Consider the following 21,700-nt stretch of genomic DNA (forward strand, 5'->3'; position numbering starts at 1 on the left):
TATATTTGAGTCACTGTGATGGGATAGAGTTCAGCTTATCCAAAGAGTAGGATAAGCAGAAGAGATAATGAATGAATTAATATATGAATAAATATATGAATGAATTAATGTATTTTATGTATTTATTTCCATATGAACCACGTCATATAACTTACTGTCTCTTCCTTTGTACTACTTCTATTGAATTCAGTCTTTTAAGCTTACATTGTTCATGTGCTTTTTTGTGTCTTTTTTATTTTTATTTTCTTGCAACTGCTTGTCTTGGTTGTTCAGCTGGACATTTTACGGTGCAAACTACTATGATCCTACTATCACAGGACACTTTTGAAGGATGCTACATGAAGGTACTGAGAGTAAATAGAGTAGATTTAGTCTTCTTTGATGCCGGTGTGCTGTTCCTCTATATTGATGGCGACGGGACTACAAATGTTGTAAATGACGTGGTTTCATTGTTTTCATTGTGACTGTACAAAACCCTGCAAACACAATATCATAACACGCCAGAGTGTGTGTGACGTGATCTGAACATTTAAAATAGAGATGTAACATTCCCTCGCCCAGTGTTTTAAAGGAGCTGAGAAACTGTTCTGACGGTTACATAGGTTCCATGCAAAAGTTTCTGCTGTCCTCACAGCCGAAAATATTTTAACATTTGGGACGGTTACATAACACGATAGCCTTCCGAACACGCTGCCAACGTCGTTTCACTGGGACGTCAGTCAAATGATTTGATTTGCCGCAATGATGCACTGGCATCAGTATTAAAACTGGGGGTTTTGTTATTGGCTTCGCTCATCGATGACGCGCTTCCCCCGCTTCCAGGAGCGGACGCGGCCGGTCAATTACGGTTGGAGCGCCGCGGCGCTGCACCGAAGCTGGACAGCTGCGCTTACGAAACGGGGGAGGAGCGCTAGTAGCGTCACACAGACGCGGGGGAGAGAGACTGGGAGGAGAGCGACTCGGTCCTCCGGCGCCAGCGCACTACCACTCTTGGGCACAACTCGAAAAGGGACTACTCGATTTTGTTTTTTTTTGTTTGTTTTTTTTGATTAAATAGGAGTTGTTTTGCGGCGTTGAAAGGTTTTGCGCGAGCGCAGCTCGATCATACTTCCTCTGTCTAAATGACCAGCTTGCAAAATAAAGCTAACTACCGTTAGCTGTCAGCGTCAGCTCGGCGCCCGGCGAAGTTGAAGAGCCGAAGACGGGAATGGCAAGAGTACATTTCGGTCTAGACGAACCAGCGAACAAGTGAAATAAACCTGTCGCGAGAGTGTGGATAATTGGTAAGTGTATATCCTTGTCAATGTTGACAGCGTATCGAGTGGTTAGCGTTAGCTTGCGGGCTAACGTCTATTTCAGTTAACCAGCGTTCTAAATGCTAACGATCCATCAAGTGAGCGTGGCAAATCTCATCCTGTATCGAGGAGAGGGATTTTGGGTTGGAATAATAATTGTAGTTATTTCATAATTGGTCGGAGCACTTTTGTCCATGGAAGTATTATTTGGCTGTCGTAAACAATATATGCCTTTACGCGGAGTCTCATTACAGGTGTTTATTTTGTTCAAAGTGGTTAAGCTACCCTAGATATACCTCGCTCCCTTTCTGTATTGAGTTTACAAGGAAGACAAAACACAGGAGACAACACTGTACACATACTGTAGTAAAGCTATCTGACCAAATGCGAACGAGTTTGTACCCCCGAAGAATCTAAACAAATGATACCTAGCTTTTCGGACAGAAATCAACTTCTAATCTGATGCATCTGTTTTGTTGTGTGAACATGCACAGATTTGGTGTGTGTTTACGAACGTTTCATCTGAATTGATTGACTTGTTTTGACGTGTTTTCAAAGTTCCTGGCAAATACCGAAGAATGACGGTAATTATAAATGTGTTGTAGTAATATTTAGATACTTGTTGTGTAGAGAGTCGTGGTGACGACCTGGTTGTATACTGTGTGTCCTAGAATGTTTATTATTAGTCCACAAAACCTGATCCTTTTAAGTAGTACTGGGACTTTTGCTCACACCCCTCCTTGCAGCCGCTCAGATATCCCTCAGAGCATAGCAAGCGCTGCAAACATGCATCGGCATGCTGAACAAAAAGAACATGAAGTACTTGTTTAAAATTGGATGTGGTTAACACAGTGCTTTGTTTTACACTGTAACTTGTTTGATGTTACTTAAACCAAGCACACGCTTTATTTATTGAACTGTCCCTCAGTGTTGTTGGTTTTCTGATAGAAACTTATCCACATCTGAAAGAATATTAGGCTGATGTCTGACTCCCATTGTGGTCACCTTTCAAGATTATTAAACAAAATCAAAAACAGACATTGCACAAACAATGAGAATTCCATCCAACAAAACCCTTGATCGCAAATCTTCAAGGCTGCAAAGAAAAATGATCCATGCTAATTACTGCCACTATGTATACAGATCTGTCTTAATTGTCTGTAACTGAGATGTATCAGTTGTAGACACAGAATGATGACCTTCTGAATACGGTCGGGTCATGTAAAGAAAACCGTATTTTCTTCAGGCCCCATGTTGTTCAGCCACAAGAACTATTCTCATTGCATGGTTGCAGGGTGGCTAAACACCCTTAAATGCTACAGGCTTCTACTGTGTGTATCGCTCAATTTTCATTATATATGTCTTATACACTAAGTTTGATCGTGTTCTGGAGCCTTTTCTTTAAAATTGTGGCAAAGCACTGTGACATCATAAAAACCACCTGGCGTTTCATTATTATTGGAGTGCTGTCTCGTTTATCTTTACAGGTAGAGGATGTGCCTATCTAACTTATGTATTTACTTGTTTGCAGTACTTGAATCTTGTGTAACACTAGTTAGAAATACTCTGTTTATTTAGTAGAGAAATTCCTCTGCATGACTCGTGTGATGTTCTGTCACAACAGACAGCTTAAACCTCTGGTATTCTTCGGTCATTAGGAAGTCAAAACAGTATGACGTAACATTTTGAGTCTTCTGCAGTGAGGATAAATTCAGCCAAGATTCTGTAATTTTAACACTGAGTCACACACATAAGGCATCAAATGTAGCTTTCAATTTCATCTTGTCTTTCTTAAAAAAAAGCACAATCAAAATTTGCTTACTTATTTCCTACACTAAATGATTTTTTTTCTACTCAGGTTGTTCGTGTTACCGTAATCGCGAATATGGTGCAGAAGTACCAGTCACCTGTGAGGGTTTACAAGCATCCCTTTGAGTTGGTGATGGCGGTAAGTACTTTTACCTATATTTGTCTATATGAAGAATATCTGTTGGTTACATTGCATTCTGGATTTAGAGACAGACATCCATCCACACATCCATCCACTGATTTACACACATCCTATTCAATTTGTAAATAAATTCAAGAACTGCTGCAGGTAAACCGTACTGCCCACAGTCTGTCAGACAGGAGTTTTTCATGATTGTTTTCCTGCCAGATTTCTGCTTCTGTTATTGTAAAATGCTAAACATTATACATGACAAAAGAAATCTACAAAAAGCAATGACAACGCGAAGCTAATCAGTTCCTAACCCTGCATTCAACTGCGTTCAATGGATATGTGTGTAGATAAGAGCAGACCTGGGGCTGAATGTTTTGACTGCTGTGCAGTGGGTGATAAATGTGAACTGAAAGACTATGTGCCCACAACACACAGTATCATCATAGTTACAGATGTTATTCATTCCATTTAGTCTCCTTTCATCAGCTGTAGAACTTACGAGCTGCTACTCTGTAAAGTGCTTAGAAACACTGCTGTATGTTGCATATGCACACTCAGCATCTGAATGAACCTTAATGTTGTGTTAAGCATTTTCCACAACAGACTCACTGTTGGTAGTCCATATTTAATAGCGTGCGTGCAAGACTTTCACCATGCAACTGCCAGCCTCAATGTCTTTGTTGAGCTAAAAGTCCAGAGCCTGTGGATTATCATGATTTTTTTTTCCACTCTCATTCTTAAAAGGCTGCTTTTATATTTCAGTTTCAGTTGTTTTAAAAAATTTCAGGTGAACTTTTAGTCACACCTTTATTTTTTTGATGTGAAGAGCCCAAAGTATAGTTTTTAATATCAGTATATTAAAAAACATATGTTTTCAGTTTGGCAAAATCTTCTGAATCAAAACTTTTGGTTTACTATAATGTGTTAACATGCGATGTCAGTTGTCAAATAAATAGCTATGAGGCACTTACTAGCCTTCTCCTGTGTTAAACAGAGCAGATGAAGAGCAGGCATGAATGTTGGTCAACCAGCAAATCAAGGGAAAACAACACTTTTGTTGTGTCTTTTGTTACCAAGTGTCATGAGGACACCAGGGATGGGCAGCTATGAAAGAAAAGTTTTTTTTTTCTATATTGTTACCATATATCGCCACACTGTTAACTGGATCTAGTTTCTTCTTTCAAAAATACAAAGGGGGGACAGGCTGCAATAATACCCACAGTAAACTATAATAGCACACTGAAAGAATGGTTGCTTGGTGTTTTGATCTCATTTGCTGTCTCACAGATGTGTTTTGGCACTGGCTGACAGTAGCACACTTACTTAGTGCATTGAACTGCTGATTTTCACTACATTGCTATTCGAATAATTTCACTGAACTGTGGGTATCCATGTTTTTGAAATGTAATCACTATCCTCAAATGAACTCGAAGGTGATTAGGAATTATCTCCCTTTTTAAAAGCTGCCATGTCTTAGTAGCACAGAAAGTACCAGACAGCTGCTGCTTTCTTTAAATGGAAATAAGCTTTCAACACCATCAAGAGAGAGGAAGCAGGAAGACTAAATCTCCTTTGTGCAGGCAGGATTGAGTACTAGGCACACAGATGGCTATAAATAGAATACCAGTACCTCCACCTGGGTCTGCACATAGAGCTGAAGGGAGGGCAATAATTACTGCCGGGCAGACATGTATGACATATAAGCTGTTTGTGACCCACCTCAAATGTTTCTATGAATAAGGTGGATTTACCCTGGGAACACTTAGAGTAGCCCTGGGTTTTGTTAAAGTAGGTCAGCAATGGATAAGGTGGATATTAAAAGTGAGCTACAGAAAACATGACCGAGGACTCGCTGACATTGCAAGCATTAGTAATGGGGTCAGTATCTACAGAGAGTTTGGGACTGAATTGGAATGCTGAAGTTATATAGTTATGTGCTTGATATTTTTTCACATCTTATGACTTTATGTGTGTGTGTGTGTGTGTGTGTCATGATCTGTTCTTGTGGGGAAGGACACAAGGTAACTTCTCAAGATAAAATTAACAGAGTGTTTCCGAGTATGATATTGAAAAGTTAAAATCCTTTGTTTTATTTTTTTGACTGCTGCGGTAAGTTTAACCAGTGGCTTACTAAATTGGCGGAAGACAAATTATGCTCTGTGCCAGACAATGCTTCATGGTTGGACATTATTGTAAAGTTGCTGCCACAATTTTGGATTTCAACAAAGCATCCACATAAACACTTTTAGATGAAAGAAGATATACATTAATATATAGTACATTTGAAAAAAGACTAAACGGTTTACCGTATTAGCTATTTACCGTATTAGCTATAACCTACTTCAACTTTACTATGCTTGTTTTCTGTATCTGTCAGGTTTCAGAAGGCCTTTAATGGCCTCTCCCGTTTATCTGCTGGGGAATTGCATTCGACTTTTGATTCTCTCTGCTTCACTCTGATATTTGTCCACTTTCAGTTTTTATTGGAATACCCATTTACTTTAGAGAGGCTCTGCATTCCTCTGTTTCAGCCTCAAAAGCATTCCTTAAGGTTATATGAAATATAGCATCTCCTCACTTTGCCTTGGAAAGCCAACTTGGCACACTGACATGTGCCATTGAAATAAGTCAAGCTTGGATGTAAGATGTCCTTAAGTAGCTGTTACGCTACCTTCTTTTCACAGGTGACCTATATTGTGTTTCATGGAGTTTTGCTCTGCAGTATAGCTGGTGGCATAGTTATGAATAACTGAAGTACGAAGTACAGCAGCAACATTTTCTTTTTTTTTTAATTCTCCCTCATCCGTTGAAGTCCCTGGAGTCTACTGCCATATCTCAACAACAGGAACTGTTGTCGTTGCTGTTGGTATTATTGCAGGGGTCCCGTGGGAGCCTCAAGACTGTCCTTGGGAATCACAGCATAATTTCAAAAGCTCAACACAATGGTGCTCTCACTGTTGTTTCAGGACAGAAGGGAAAGTTGCTGTTGGAACTCAGTCATGGAGAACAATCACTCCAAAAAAAGGGGAGGAAGAACAAGAATGTCTGATCCAGTTACAGTAAATTCATGACAAGCAGAGCTTCAGACAATAACATTTCATAGATTGGTATGCAGGCCAGAGAAAGATGATACGAGTTCACATCTGAACACCACCTTCTTTATCATTGTGCATTGCACACACCTTCCAGGCTCCAAGTGGAACCTTATGTTGTCTCACCAAGTTGATACCATAGGCTATTAATGTGTCCCTGTTATCCTAAATTTGTCTAATAAAAGCTGCCTTGCATTCTTTCCATGCTCTACATGTGTATCAGGTGCTTGGCAGGTGAATAAAACAGAATCAGCTTTACAGCTTACTTTAAATGTTTTTGAACAAAACCCTCAACCCTGATTTATCAAGCATGTTCTCATTGCATAAAAATTTGTTTTTGACCTCCTTGTAAAATATTTGGGACTAATTTTAAAATATAGCTAACTTTTGGTATCACGTTATGAAATATACTTGATCTGCAGTTGATTCTTGTTGGCGCATCGCATGCATGCATGCTCTTTTGTGTATTTTAACTCCATCCCTTAAGAGTGTTTCATGTATAATCTGTTCAAAATATGTTTCACCTTAGATCATTGTGCAATATAGGATATGGTGCATAGTTTAAAACAAAATTTGAGCTCTCTTGCTAAGCAGAAGTGAAATAATTTTGTTATAGCACAAGTGTGCAGGAGACGTAAACAGTATAAATTTAGTTTGATAACCTTGTTCTTTATGATAACCAAGCTCTAAAGAAAAAGATGCTGAGAAAAAGATGTTGAAATGAGACTGCTGCTAACTTCAGGGGGCAACATTTTATTAGCAAGTGACAATCAGTCATACAAACTGCAACTAGTTTGGTGTAGAGCAGGATTTTCAGGTATATTCTACTGGATGTTACATAGCTGTCACAAGACGTACCGTAGCCCTTGTTCAACAATAATGTTAACGTTAACCAACTAACACGTGCATTTATGGTTACGTTGTAGAACAGAAATCTTACTTTTAATGGCATCCTCACTGCCTGTACAAAATGTTTTGTTAAATTTCAGTGATTTAGTATTTTTCCATGGTTTTGCTTGCTTTATCTGTCTATATATGTCACCTTGAGCATGCATCCAAGTTTTGGACTGTCGATGCATTATTTTGTCCGTTTATTGCTGAGTGAGTGTTTCCAAAGTTGGCTTATCCCATTGTGTCCCCTTTCTCGTAGTTTAGCTCTGATCAATGGAGATCTGCTTTGCCGGGTTGATGTCCTGACCCACTTATAGCCAGGTCTGGTTAAGGCTTTTACCCAATTCTTTGGCTGTCAAACATCCTAGGCTTTACTCTATTGATTTAATCCTTCTGTGGATTTGATGGCTTGATAGTCACAGGCATTGCATTGTGGTCTCACAAGTAGTACTGTAACTTGGTGCTTTGTTTCTTCATGTGGTCCGTTAAAAAATAACCATAAAGTATACATATCATCCTCCTTGAGGATGCATCAGGTGAAAAATTGTGTAATTATGTAAATGTAATTGAATTTCTTGCCTGATTGGCTGCTTGATATAGACATTTTTATTTGCTTTTCTTACATTGCACCCCTCTCTGATGAAGAGGATTTCAGATCTACTTTTCTGAATGAATCTGTCAGAGCTCTCCCATTGTGTTTGATTCACTTACTCTCCTAAATTATTTGCAAAAAAACAAGGACTTACGACAGCTTATCAGCCAGAGTGCTGTTTGAGCCAGCATTAAAGGGCTGCGTCACCACGTGATGCTCCACAGCCTGCGAGAATATTCTGCAGCTGATTTCATTCACCGATCAGCGGGAAAGCTATTCACCCTCTACCCTGCTGCAAGGTCGAGATGCTGCCTCAGCAGCTCCCTTCCCCCATCCTATATCACTCTACAATACGCAGATGAATGTGCACAGCCATGCACTTTCACAATAATGCATCACAATACTTACTTCCTTGAGTACTGAGTCTGAGTTTTTTTCAGCAGCATCTATGCAGCATTAATGGAGCATTATTAGTGCACTTTAACAGTCATAGACCATGTATAAATGCCTACAGCTTTCCCTTCTGCTAATATGTATTTATTTTAACCCCCCCCCCCCCCCCCCAAACACATTTATTTTAAACCCCCCCCCCCCCCCCCCCCCCCCAAACACAATAAGAAAAAGGCAATTTGACATTTTAGCTAATCAACATTTTCTTGATGTTGGTAATTCTTGGACTATCAAAACATTAATTTTGAACCTCTCCCACGGTGCCCTTTGCTTTGTGCTAATGTGTATTTGTTTTAATTAAAATATTTTTTACAACAAGAAAAAGGCAATTTTTGGCAATCAAAATATTATTGATGTTTGTAATTTTCACCAACGAAAACATGCATTTTAAACTTGTACCTCAGTTGAACTTGTACCTCAGTGCCCTGACTGTGTACTTACTGGGCAAATGCTGTCCCTGTTTATTCTCACTTTGATTCTTTTTGATAGTCAGCAGATGCCCACCCTTATGCTATCTGTTCTATGTTCACAGACATAGCCAGTAATCCACTGTACTGCATTACCCACGGAGTATTATGAACCTTATTTTTATACTCATAAGTCAGTAAGTCTGAAGTTGACCGGTCTAGGTCGTTCTTTCATTACAATGCCCTCTGTAACACAGATCGCTAGAAGAGAAAGTGGGTGGTATGGCATGCGGATACCAAAGCCTCTATTGTTGTAACCGTTCAATCAATAGCTTGTTCTTCTCCCAAACCCGCATATATTCCACACCTAAGCTTTGACACTATTTGACCTGATGAGCGTCGAAATAATAGCCCTTATGTTTCTCATAGAGTGCTTACAGCATTAGTGATAGGCTAAAGTTTGTCAGTCATGTTACAAATTGCATGCTTGTTTGTCTTAAACTTGCATTAGTCTCTATCAGTCAAGTTTCGTTGTCTTGTAACTTTAGGGTTGTCTTGATACAAGAATTACTTGGTGCAGTGCAAAATTATTTGAGTATCAATTTCAAATATAAAGTGTCATACCACGACGACTACTGCTACATACTATTACTGTCAACTACTATCAGTCAACTTGAAAAATGTTTACGTTGGTACAACATAACAAGAATGCTACAAAACAAGGTAATATTTCAAAGGTGAGGTTTGCCAAAAATCATTTCACAATCCGAGTGGTGTGCCATCACTGGAATTGCCCATTAAACATGCATCATGTAAATCCTCTGTCAATAAAAATGTGCGTTCATCAGGCTCTAACCACATTATCTTTGCATATTTAAGGCTTAAGGCTGTTTGACCGGTTGAACCATTTAGTGAACATGCAGATGGCAACTTATTTCTCAAGTGGTTTCACCTACTTATTCTGGCTGAAGCAGACCTTTGAAAATACTCACCGTGATGTATATATATATATATATATTCTCATTTTAATTATTTATTTATTTATTTGTTTGTTTTTTTATTTATTTATTTTACACCAGCAATACAGACATTCATTTTTTTGTCCTTATTTAAACAATGAAACCTTGAGAAAAAGAGAATGCTTAATTTTGATTAAAGGATATCCAGTCTTGGTGTTGTGCTTAAATCAATTACTAGATTCAGTAGATGCCCTCAACTGGAGTGACTGAGTGTAACAGCTTGTGAGTTGTTACAGCTTTTGATTAGGAGTAGTACGACTGGCAGTTGTTAAGAAACAACGACGAGGTCATGCTTAAGAAATTCAAAACGGTCAGGATAAGTAAATACACTTTAAGGAGGAAGACGTATATGAGCTTGTTTGAATTCAGACAAATTTGTTTGTGTGTTTTGCAATGCAAAACAGTCTTGCATGCTTAAAACACCTTTGTTTTGCTTTAAACACCTTCCTTTTATGCTTGAGTCAGTCAGAATAATGTGAAACTATGAAAGCTACCCCTTCAGTGACCCTCCTCTTCTATCCTGCACCCTTGTGACTCAAGACCCATTCTGATTTCATATATTTGTGCTGATGAAACGTGAGATAAAAAAAAATCTTCTTAGTTTGCTGATCTCATTACAATACTGCAATTCTATGCCTATCCACGTAAAATCCAGACCCTTTTTTATCACATTGTATCAAAATATCTGCAATATCTGTGCTTCTGAACCATGGTTGTAATTAGCTGCCTATTGTCACGACAACCTTTGAGTGCAACCTGGTGTTGCAACATGATTGTCCACTAATCAGCATCCTAACATTTTCATCTGTATGCTCGTCTAGAAAAATTGAACATTGACTGATTCTGTCCAATAATTTATTGGTGTAGACATTGCAGGCAGTGCCCAACAAAAATACAAATATGTGACTATGCTGGGATGAGCTCCCAAGCCCACTAATGACTTTGCTAAAAGGATTCCCTCAGGCTTGTAGTGTGAGGACAAGTATTGATTTTTGCAACCAAACATAGGATAAGTGACGTCATTGTCATAACAGCAGTCAGTTGTAGTCGTTGTGTGTGTGTGTGTGTGTGTGTGTGTGTGTGTGTGTGTGTGTGTGTGTGTGTGTGTGTGTGTGTGTGTGTGTGTGTGTGTGTGTGTGTGTGTGTGTGTGTGTGTGTGTGTGTGTGTGTGTGTGTGTGTGTGTGTGTGTTTCATCATAGCTTTAGAGGATATAGACAAGAGGGCAAGAGCACTTTCAGAGAGGGTCTAATATGTAAGCACTATTAACAATGCAGCCAGATGTTTGACAGGGGGCCCTTTATCTGTGCAGCAACTCATGTGTCTGCACTGAAAGATACTGAAACCACAAAGGGAAATACCAGCCATGTCACAAAGTCTTCATCCCCCTAAATTGAACATTTTTGGATCTTTTTTTGAAACAATCCTCTTACGTCACACCTCCTCTGCATCACTTTGTGTATAGGGCTTATAGATCTGCAGACTATGTCTATATTGCACCATCAGGAATAACAAGAGAGCTTTTTAAGGGTGCTTTATACTGATATTTGCTAGTTTCCATTGTCTCTGACCCATTTACATGAATACTGCAAACCTAAAATGAAAGTGAATGGGAGAGAATGAAAGCCATAATAATCTGGAATGGCCTTTGAGCAGTGATGTCCCCAGTACAAAGGCTGTTTTCCCACCAGGCCCATGTGTTGCACAGCAGTGCTTTCTCCAGTGGACTTAACAGTGAGAATGTGTGTTGATGTTGACCCAAGGATGATTTTTCCATTTCTTTTCTACAGCTCATGAGTGAAAGTAGCTTTAGACTTCCAGTTGCCTCTGGATTAAGGACCTCCTCACTGAATTACTGGCTGAGAAGTGCTTGTTTATTAATCTAATTTTATTTATTTCATGATATGTCACACTGCTTGTGAGCCATATCCCTCAGTCCTACCATACCACAAGGTTGTGTGTTGGGTGGTTGAGTGAACTCTACACAGAAGTAAATTGAGAGAGGAGAGCTGTCATTTACACTAATTTGCTCCTAACGCCACAGTTGTAAATTTGGCAGATGACACCACTTAGATCAGACTCACATATGAGCTCAAAAACAGATTAATACTCTTAGTACTGTACTTTCAATAAAACAAATTGTCTTTAGGAGATACTGAGCAAATCCACCCATACATCTGCAATGACTCTTTTGAGTTTCTCTCTAAAATTCATATTCTACTACATCTGAAGGTACACCTTCAGATGTAGTAGACCCCTTTTCTGATTAAAGATCTATAAATGACTGCATATGAAGCTGCTGCTGGCCGGTTGAGTCTACTGGCATACTGCATCACAGAGTAGTGTTTGCACTGATGAAAAGCAGGTAGATGGCCTCCGATGTTTAATACGTAATTAATTAGATCCAGTCTTTTTTGGATAAAAAGGCTGTGATGAAAATAACATATTTTATTGCCATGGCATTTGGACTGCTTGGACTGCTCAGAAGCAGATTTTGTGAAATCACCAAAGATGATTGGGCGTCTGTTGTCAGCATAAAAAAAAAAAAATGTATTCTTTGAATGGGCAATATCCTTATCATGAATTCCTGGGTAAGATACTCTACTTTGTTGTCTCAATTATATTTTTCACCGTGAACAGTTATTATAATCATCACTGAATAACTCTGATTACTGACTTTGAACCAGAATAGGGTTGATTAACAAGCAAAAATAATAAAGCATGCAGCCCCCCGAAAGCACCAAGACAATAGGTTGAATGTAAAGGTCACAATAATACCCTCTAAATAGCAAGGGGCTGCTAATTTTAATCTAAAAAAATTTGTCAATATTCTAGCTGTCTAGAAGACCAGCTGATAAAAATATCTGATGCTGATCTCCTCACAGCTGTTTTGTCCATTACATAACCATGTTTTATAAGCTTAAGAGCTCTGTCACTGATCCAGAGGAAGTCGGAAGTGTGCTCTGGTCAGTGTTGGAGCCAAGACGCTTTAAGACTGTGGTTTCATGTGACCCATAGCAGAGTGACCCAAGTCTCCCTATCTGGAGGTTAAGGAAATGCCATGAATAGGATATGTTATAGAAGACGGTACTGGAATGAAATCTCTACTTTGTTGAGAACAGGAGAAAGATCTCATCAAACCAGCCACACCTGTCTAAAGAAATATTTCTATGGCTTCGTGTTTACTTTGAAAACCTTCCATACGAAACATTTCACATCTTCTCAGTTCTTGCAAAGTCCCGCTTCATCTAGTTCACAGTAACAATTAATTTGAATGCATCAGTGCTGTTATTTTATTGCCTTTGTATCATATTCCCTTTTGTCATGGCTTTGTTTGTTTTTATGCTGCTATCGATTTATCAGGTGAATACATATAGTAGCTTGATCACTGTAAAATCAACTGAATAAAATATCCGGGAAATGTGCTGTATTGACATCGTGACATAATGAAATATAAAAGCAACCACATTGGAAATAGAACAAGTCTACTACTTGTCCGTGGAATATTTTTTTCCACAATTGTTCACTTTTGCTCGATGCTCTTATTTTTATGTCTGGTTGAGCCATAAAATTGCTGGGCCACCAGCCAGTAGTCTTGTTTTTGTGTGGTTCTATGTTATAAATGTATCCATTCACGGTACTTCATGTCTATTGTGACTTTTTTCGACAACAGAATGTCCCACACTCTCCTGTGCAAAACAGGTCTTTTTTTCTCATACCAATACACTTATTTCACTTATCTCCGGGAAATGTTTTTTAAGGTTTGCAGGAAGTGATTAAATAGCTAAGCATTGTTTTAATAGTTTCCCTCCGTTGCCTCTAGAAAACACTCACAACTTCAGCCAATTCCTGAACTGAACACAGTCAACCAAGGTGTGTCCACACACTCATACTGTTACCATGGGGACACATTTGCTTTTACGAATACAGTTGTTTTAGCTAGGCTGGAAATATGGAAAGTTGTTCACTTACTTTTCTGTCTGGTAAAACATTCCTGGAAAGAAATTAGGAAAATGACGAATGACCATGTACATGTACCAATTCACTGTGGATAATTGGTAATTTATCTGATTTTGACTCAAATCGCTGGTGCTAAGGCACTGGGGTTGCAATAACTTGCTGCTATATAAAAGTCAAACAGGAACAGATAAATTATAAGTACTGTCAAGATATTGAATTAACTTTGAGCTGTCATCTTGGAGAAATTTAGAAAGTTGGTCTCGCCTCATAAGATCCACATCCAGAGGATCTAATAACTTCATGTGTAACTCATGAAGGCTGTTTTTACCCAGGTTTTGGTAATAGATAACAAGAACATCCTGTTAGGAATGACTGGATGCATCCTGCATGTATTTCATCTTCAACATTTGTTAAGTAAGCAGGTTCTTGTGTAAAGACTGTAAGTCGATTCAAAAAATTTGGAAGGACCCGAAATGAAATTTTAGATACCATATATTAAAGTGTTTTCTGTCATTAATGTTGCATAGAATGAAACTGAATCATTGACCAGCTTTAAATATGTTTTTTAGACTACGGCAAGAAAAAGAAACTTTGTTTGTTTGCTACTGAACAAACACAAATAGAAGTGTTAAATGAAATAACAAATGTTTAATCTTAAATTTCAGTTTAAATTTCACTTCAAATTCCATTCTTATATTTCATTTCACAAACTTGACAATGGCTCTATCTCCTTACCCAATATTTTATAAAGAAAAAAAGGCAAGCCGATGGTTTGAGTGTACTCAGGACAGTGTAAACCTTGTGCACTGGGTTGAATGGAGTAACTGTGATGTAATGAGATATACACCAGACAGTTTCAGCTGTTCCTGGTCAGCTTTACATCATCACATATCTTCCTGTGTACAGGCACGCCGACTCCTGTTGTCTGAGCCTGTTATCTGTTTGACTTGTTCCAGGAAATGTAACAGCAAAATTTTCTATGCTTCATGGGACATTGTTTAAACTACAAAAATAAGGCTTTGTGTCGGGAACTAGTGTCCATCATTGTGCCCCCGGGCTCTATGTGGATTTTACTTGCTTCTATAACTCAGCCTTATCGGTTTTGTTATTTTTGGAATGGTTCCCTTTTTTTTTTAAGATACATTGAAGCTGCATGCTGTTTTTACCAATAGATTACAGCATTTTATTGTTTCTATTAAAGTTGTCTGTGGTTTAGGTAACAATGGAAAGGAGTTTTGCCATTTGAAGCACATAGCATTTGTTTTTGATGGTTGTTTTTTTATAGGTGAAACTGATGTTTACAGTCACTGTAGTTGTGCTGACAGCAGTACAAAGTTTTCAGCCAATGTTCCAGAGCATCCAGGCTGAAAAACTGAGCTCAGCATTCAGTGTGCAGCTGATTCCCTCTGTAGCCCTGGCAGCAGTATGCCAGTAACTGCTGAATGCTATTGGCTTTCTCACAGCTGCTCCTGCTCAACATACTAACCAGCATAAATCTACATGTTTTTTTATCGGAAAATTCCCTGAACATCTCAGTTGTTACCCCCTCTTCATTGTCTCGATTTGTATTTAAACTGTTCTCTTCTACAATACAGACATAATTAAAGACTTTGATTCATCAAAAATTAAAATCAAATGGCCAACATGCTTCTGTTAAATACTAAATTTGTGTCTCATTTTTCATATTGTGACATCAAACGTTCTCCAGGTTTGTAGTTTGTACTTTACTGGGGGTAAAGACTTAATTATACTAAGTTAATATTGACGCATCCACATTTTAATTAGCAGTCTTCGCCTATTTCTAAGGTACTCTCTCAGGTATTCTCCCTCTCTCAGGTATTCACTAAATAATATGTCTCCCATAAATGCCCCATGTCTACTGTTGTAAAGACTCAGAAAAGGGCTTTAACATTAATAATTGTATCAAAAAATTACCAGATGCCGTAAATTACTTGCAAAAGAGATTTTATTTTTTTTTTTACCACATTTTATACTAGTTACCCGGTTGTTTTGTTTTGTTTTTTTACCCTGGCCTGCAAAACAACAAAAAAGACAATCTGTCACGATGGACATTCACATACTTGCTCACTTGAGGATGCATGTTGGACGTCTACCTCGAGCTTTCTGTAAGGCTTTGAATACTAAGCTCCAGCCCTGGGCTTTATAGGGACCTCAAAGACATGGATTGTGTCTTCTATGTCACAGAACACTGCTCCTTTATCAGCAAGACTCAGCTGACATTAGATTAGCTGACCTCAAAATGTCTTGTGAACAGCACTTGCTCTTTCAGATCATATCTCACATGCTGTCTCTGTCTCCTCTCTAAGGTTTAAAGCTTTGAACGATGGTATTCTACAGGTAGACATTTCATGGTAGGCTTGCTTCTGATGGGATTGCTTAATTGTCATTTTAAAATGGTCCCGTCTGTTTGCTCTCCTACCACATTAAAATGAGGGAATACATCATGCTGAATGTTGCAAAGTGATATGACGTAACATGATGACGATGCCTTTGTTATGAAAATATTTCAACTGAATGTTATCATGAACATCACTTTACTCCGTAGACAGGTCTAGTCAAGTTTTAAGACCTGCCTGTCACGCAGTTCCAGCTATCAGATCCTGTAGATGTTGTGAGTAATGAGAAAATATAACTGCATCACATCATTGTACGTTGGCTCCCTCAAGGGTCAGCTGTACAGCAGCTGTCTTATCGCTACAAAGGTGTTGTAATATTTCTCATCTGTGTTATGCATTTTGGAGAAATGGGCTAGTAGTCAGCTGCAATAGGCCTTTTTGGGTTGTTCACCTGGTTACACAGAAATTCATATGCTTCACTAAAGGGAGTTGTTTGGAACGTAAAGGTGAATTAGCTTTTGTTTGGCCTCGCTTGCTGCAGAATACTTTTCTCTTCCCACCTACTCAAACGCTGCAGATCCCTAAGTATGGTCACTACTTCACTTCACTTGTGATCTCTTTTCTTATTATTTAATGAGAGTTGGCAAAGCAACCTATATTCAACCCATATTTTCTTGGATTCGTAAAGCTGTATTGAAGAAAACATATTTGTAATACGACACACCAACAAAGACGTTATTTTCACCATAAGTAGTACCTGTCCTGGTTATAATAAGAAATTTTCAAAGAATAACCTGGCTTTAAATATTGTCCCAAAACTACTATTTCTGAGTCAAATTGTAATTTTCTATCATTTTCATCATATAAAGAGACACAGTATTTAGGAACCAGTAATGCTGTAAAATGTGCCCCATATAATAAACAAGTAGAAGACATTGTAAAAATACTTCTACCTTTGTAGTTGTGCCATAATTCAAACCGTGCCATCATTCATCAATATTTGATATGCAGGGACTTTTATGTTACATTTTTCGCAGGGGGAAGTTGAACTTGAATAATGGGCATCCAGGGGCAGAAGGAACATGTTTAACGGATATGCATTTAATCCTCACTCAAATTAACCAAAATACAAGTACATATGTGAGTAACAGTCAACGAGCTTTAGATTATTGGAACAGGAAAATAAGCTTTCCGACACTGTAAGACATTTTCCCATCTAGAAACCTGACCCAAGAGTATGGAGCTCTTTTATGTGTTTCAAAATTCCAAGTGGGCAGCTGATTAGGGAAAAACAGTTGCTCAAAATGACGAATATCTTTCCCCTTTTGTTCCCAGGCTTATGAGCGCCGGTTCCCGACTTGTCATCTCATCCCCATGTTTGTGGCGAGTGACGTGGTGAATGAGGAGACCAGCGAGGACGGATCAACTCATAAGATTGAACGTCGCTGTGCCCTGGATGTAGATGCTCCACGCCTTCTAAAAAGGGTGAGTTTCTTTAGGCTAATGTCTGTGTCATATTTTCATTATCTCCTCATCTATGCTTGCAGGAGAGTATGGAAGGATATTCATTAGTAATGAATGTGTTCATTCAAATTTTTGATCAGTGGATTACTACCCAGGTTCCAAGATGTCTTGGAAACTCATGAAAACAGTTGATTCAATTTCTAGTCGGGATGACCACAAGGAAAATGACACAAAAAGAAAAAAATGCCCTGGAAAATCTTTCTTAGTGCTGTGATTTTCCTGCTTTCCAGCTTTCCAAATTTTGCCATCTGAATGTGTGTAGGATGTTATCCCCATTCAAATCAAACCACTTTATTCATGATCTGTTACTTTTTTATTTATCAAGAGTTCATGAGTGGTTATTGAAAATAATTTGAAAAGATACTTATGAAATTCTATCAAGAATATTAAATGTATTTGATTATGATAAATAAAATATACACTCATACTTGTATCTATTTTTGTTTTCATTATCTGTCAGTTTCAACATTGTATTATCGTTTGGTGTCAATTAAACTTTGACAAACAAAGCATACCCCTCATTAAATTATCTGATCGATGAGAAGAATAATCTCTTAGGAGGAACATAAAAGTTTGTTGCCACTGGGTCTGTCCAGCCAGTTTGAACCTGCTTAGGAAAAGCCCTTGAAATGAATTCCTAGATGATAGTCGTAATTTAGCAGTGACCATTTGTTTGTACAGTTATTGTTTCTGTTTGTTTGGTTTTCAGATCGCTGGTGTGGACTATGTCTATTTCATCCAGAAAAACACACTAAACCGAAAGGAGCGAACACTTCACATAGAATCCCATAATGAGACCTTCTCCAACAGGGTTATCATTCATGAGATTTGCTGCTATTCGGTGAGTAACCCTCCTTTTACAATTTTTCTCCATCCACTGAAGATGATACAACCATACATGTGTACTTTCAGTTGACAAAGGTGCAAAAATATTTTCTGTACGGCAGTTGTTCACCTGCCGCCAGCATACCCATGTTGCTGTTTCTACCCCCTCTACAGCCTAAATCCGTGTTCAGACTAGCGCTGATCATGTTGCTTGCTTTTTCAGCCCATCTCTGTTTGTGAATAATTCAGTCCCATCATATTCTGGCTGAATGCCTTCAAGTGCCAATCCGAAGCCAGCATGTTTGCCCTCCCCTGTGCGCTTAACTCTGACTTCAGATCTGCCTATCCATGAATGGATGTGCACTGAGTTAATGAGGTCAAGCACATTGTATTAGCCTCCAACCATCAAGAGTGCTAATTTTAGAGCTTAGGCATCACAGAAGTTCTTATTGTTGGTTAACATACTGGGCTAACAGTAACTGGGTTGTACAGCTAAATTTAAGCTAAAGGACCCAGTTAAGGCTGAAATATTTTGGGAGCCAAGGGTTATGAAGTTACTAACAAGGTGCACTCAGAGCATATTAAACTCTTGAATCCCTTGATAACATAGCAGCTTGATGAATAAAGTACGGACAGATTTCAGAATTTTCCTCTACCATGTTTCCAAAGCTATTGTAGAAGTACTGGTCTCTGAGTTGTTAGGCTACTAAGAAAATTGTACCTCTTCCAAAGTGACATTGTGATCTGCTAGTGCTAATAATTAATTCACTTTAATTTTAGGGGCTGCCTGGAGCATTTCCATTTGTGCTCACATTCACACCACAAATCTGAACGTAATGTCTCACCATGCCATGTCATATAGTTCCACAAACCTAATCTGCAAAGGAGTGACTAATTTTTCCTATGGACAGTCTGACAAACACTCCCTCCCACTCAGTGCACAATGGAGCTGTTTGTGTGGTTTCCACAGTAACAGTTTCATCTATTTTCTGCCTGTTTATACTCTGTTAATGTATGATATTTACAGGTCCATCCAGAGAATGAGGACTGGACATGTTTTGAACAGAGTGCCAGCTTGGACATAAAGTCTTTCTTTGGATTTGAGAGCACAGTGGAGAAGATTGCTATGAAGCAATATGCCAGCAGTATCAAAAAGGTATGTTTGTTTATGTTTCCATTCCTCTATATCAGTGAAAACTGGAATGGATTAGTGCAATTGTTGGCTGTTTCAACGCTGCGCGTACATATTTTAATCTTTAGGTCTTAATCTGTTGTTATATCAAACTTAACATGATATCATTTTCTCACAGGGCAAAGAAATCATAGAGTTCTACCTGAAGGAGCTTGAAGATGAAGGGATCACTCATGTCCCCCGCTGGAATGCTTCTTCCCTCTCCCTGCCTCCCCCCAGACCAATCAGCCTCTCCACCAGCCCACCTGTCATCCCCAAACTTCCAGAAACACCTGCTGTTGTGATTCCGCTACCCACTGATGCCAGGGATGCTGTCTCTCAGGATGCTAAGCAGGAGACAAGTACAGCTCAGGGAGATAGCCTGACTGAGATTCTGGCTGGTACACCTGAAGGTCTGTTTCTACAGCTAACACATTCTAGCTTGTCCTGTGTTGGAATGGAACTCCATTATTGCATCATTAAAAAAAAAAAATCTTTCTATTTATGTAGCCAATTATCCAGGCAATTATAATGTACAGATTTCATTTGTTTTATGAAGTGCCATTGTCATTTTTATTTACAGTTGTAGCTTTTGACCTTGTTTATTTAGTCCAATTCAATCCAAGGTGTTTTTTGTTTATAACACAGACAAACTGGATGCGGACTATATCAAGCGTTACCTTGGTGACCTTACCCCGCTGCAGGAGAGCTGTCTTATCAGGCTTCGCAAATGGCTGCAGGAGACACACAAGGGAAAGGTGAAATTGTCTTTTAAATATTTATTTAGAACGTTTAGGTAAAGTAAACCTAGTTTTTTTATGCCACACTTTCCAAATAAAAAAGGTAGATTTACGTAAATTAATTTATGTCACTTACATTTCATGTTAAATTTATTAACCAGCCATTTTCTGCTACACAGTGACATGCTTGAATTAACCGATTGACAGCAGTCCAACAGTCAATAGTCCCTCTTTTTTACATTTTTTTTTTTTTTAGATTCCCAAAGATGAGCACATTCTACGTTTCTTGCGAGCCAGGGACTTTAACATGGACAAGGCTCGGGAAATTTTGTGCCAGTCACTGACCTGGAGGAAGCAGCACCAGGTGGACTACCTATTGGAGACCTGGAGTTCACCTCAGGTTCTTCAAGACTACTACACAGGGGGCTGGCACCACCATGACAGAGGTATGCTCTGGCTATGCCTGGGATAACAAGATTTAGATGTGGGAGGATGGACAAGGAAGCAGTAGACCAGTGTGTCACTTTTGGTTCAACCTTAATACAAACTCGAGCTGCCAGTTTGACTGCTCAGGTGTGTTTGTATACAAACATGCACAGTGGTGATGTATGTAGGCCATTTCATAAGCTGGAGGCGGATCTTCATTCTCAAGTTTCTTATGGACTCAGATTGCACACACATACAGCTCCAGAGTTGAAGTCTTTCTGCTCAGATCAAGGCTTTCAGCCTTGGTCCTAAACATGAGATCAATTTATCCTCACTTTTTCTTTGTGACCACAAATAGCACACACTCTTCCATGGTCACATCCTTCACGCTGGTACATGCTGTGAATAGTACAGGGGGACACTTCATTTTACACCGTTTCTAATGCCTCTCATGCTTCTTCGTTTGTAATGTAGTAAGATTAAATACTTACTGATTGCATGATGCACTATTGTTAAATTACATTTTTTCCACAGTTTGCTGAGAGGGAAAAACATTCAAAAGGATGTCTGCGTATAGTCAAATATTGTCTTATTTACCAAGAGGAGCAGACTAACATTTGCATTATTGTGCTGCCACTGATATTTATTAGCTTGTAGAATTTGAACAGTTTGCTAGATCATATTCATGTTTTCTCTTGCCTCTAGATGGTCGTCCTTTGTACATACTGAGGCTGGGTCAGATGGATACCAAAGGCCTGGTGCGCGCTCTCGGGGAGGAGTCTCTGCTCAGACACGTATGTTACATAAATGCTGTCCACTTGTAAGAGCCTCTTTGCCAAAGGCGGATGTGGGCCAGTTAGTGTTTGGATAGGAGATTAAGATAATTATATCCAGTGGCCTGTCCTGAATTGTGTCTCAAAAGTAGGATGTATACAGTATGTTTACAAATAGTACTGTTAACACTTCAGTTAGAGTTGCTAAAATGCCACATGGTGTATGAGCATTGAGTGC

General features: G+C 38.8%; 1 protein-coding gene across 3 annotated transcripts in view; it reads left to right on the top strand.

The window, feature by feature from the left end:
* The first annotated feature begins 944 nt into the window (after nucleotides 1-944).
* The window catches only part of LOC147214066 (SEC14-like protein 1), a 28,652-nt gene continuing 7,896 nt past the window's right edge, over nucleotides 945-21,700 (top strand). Inside the window, exons 1-10 of one of the 3 annotated variants that reach the window (XM_086142318.1) lie at nucleotides 1,158-1,283; nucleotides 1,854-1,879; nucleotides 3,154-3,243; nucleotides 17,339-17,488; nucleotides 18,237-18,368; nucleotides 19,380-19,508; nucleotides 19,663-19,936; nucleotides 20,172-20,281; nucleotides 20,520-20,709; nucleotides 21,395-21,483. In XM_086142318.1, coding sequence (XP_085998444.1) covers nucleotides 1,874-1,879; nucleotides 3,154-3,243; nucleotides 17,339-17,488; nucleotides 18,237-18,368; nucleotides 19,380-19,508; nucleotides 19,663-19,936; nucleotides 20,172-20,281; nucleotides 20,520-20,709; nucleotides 21,395-21,483 — 1,170 coding nt within the window. In that variant the 5' untranslated portion in view covers nucleotides 1,158-1,283; nucleotides 1,854-1,873. Of the gene's footprint in view, nucleotides 1,284-1,853; nucleotides 1,880-3,153; nucleotides 3,244-17,338; nucleotides 17,489-18,236; nucleotides 18,369-19,379; nucleotides 19,509-19,662; nucleotides 19,937-20,171; nucleotides 20,282-20,519; nucleotides 20,710-21,394; nucleotides 21,484-21,700 lie in introns of all 3 variants that reach the window. The other 2 variants (XM_086142319.1, XM_086142320.1) reach the window with 2 other exon arrangements.

The sequence above is a fragment of the Fistularia commersonii genome, chromosome 35 (assembly GCF_037954325.1).
Source record: "Fistularia commersonii isolate RoL2024-O1a breed Wild chromosome 35, RoL_Fcom_v1.0, whole genome shotgun sequence".
NCBI lineage: Eukaryota > Metazoa > Chordata > Actinopteri > Syngnathiformes > Fistulariidae > Fistularia > Fistularia commersonii.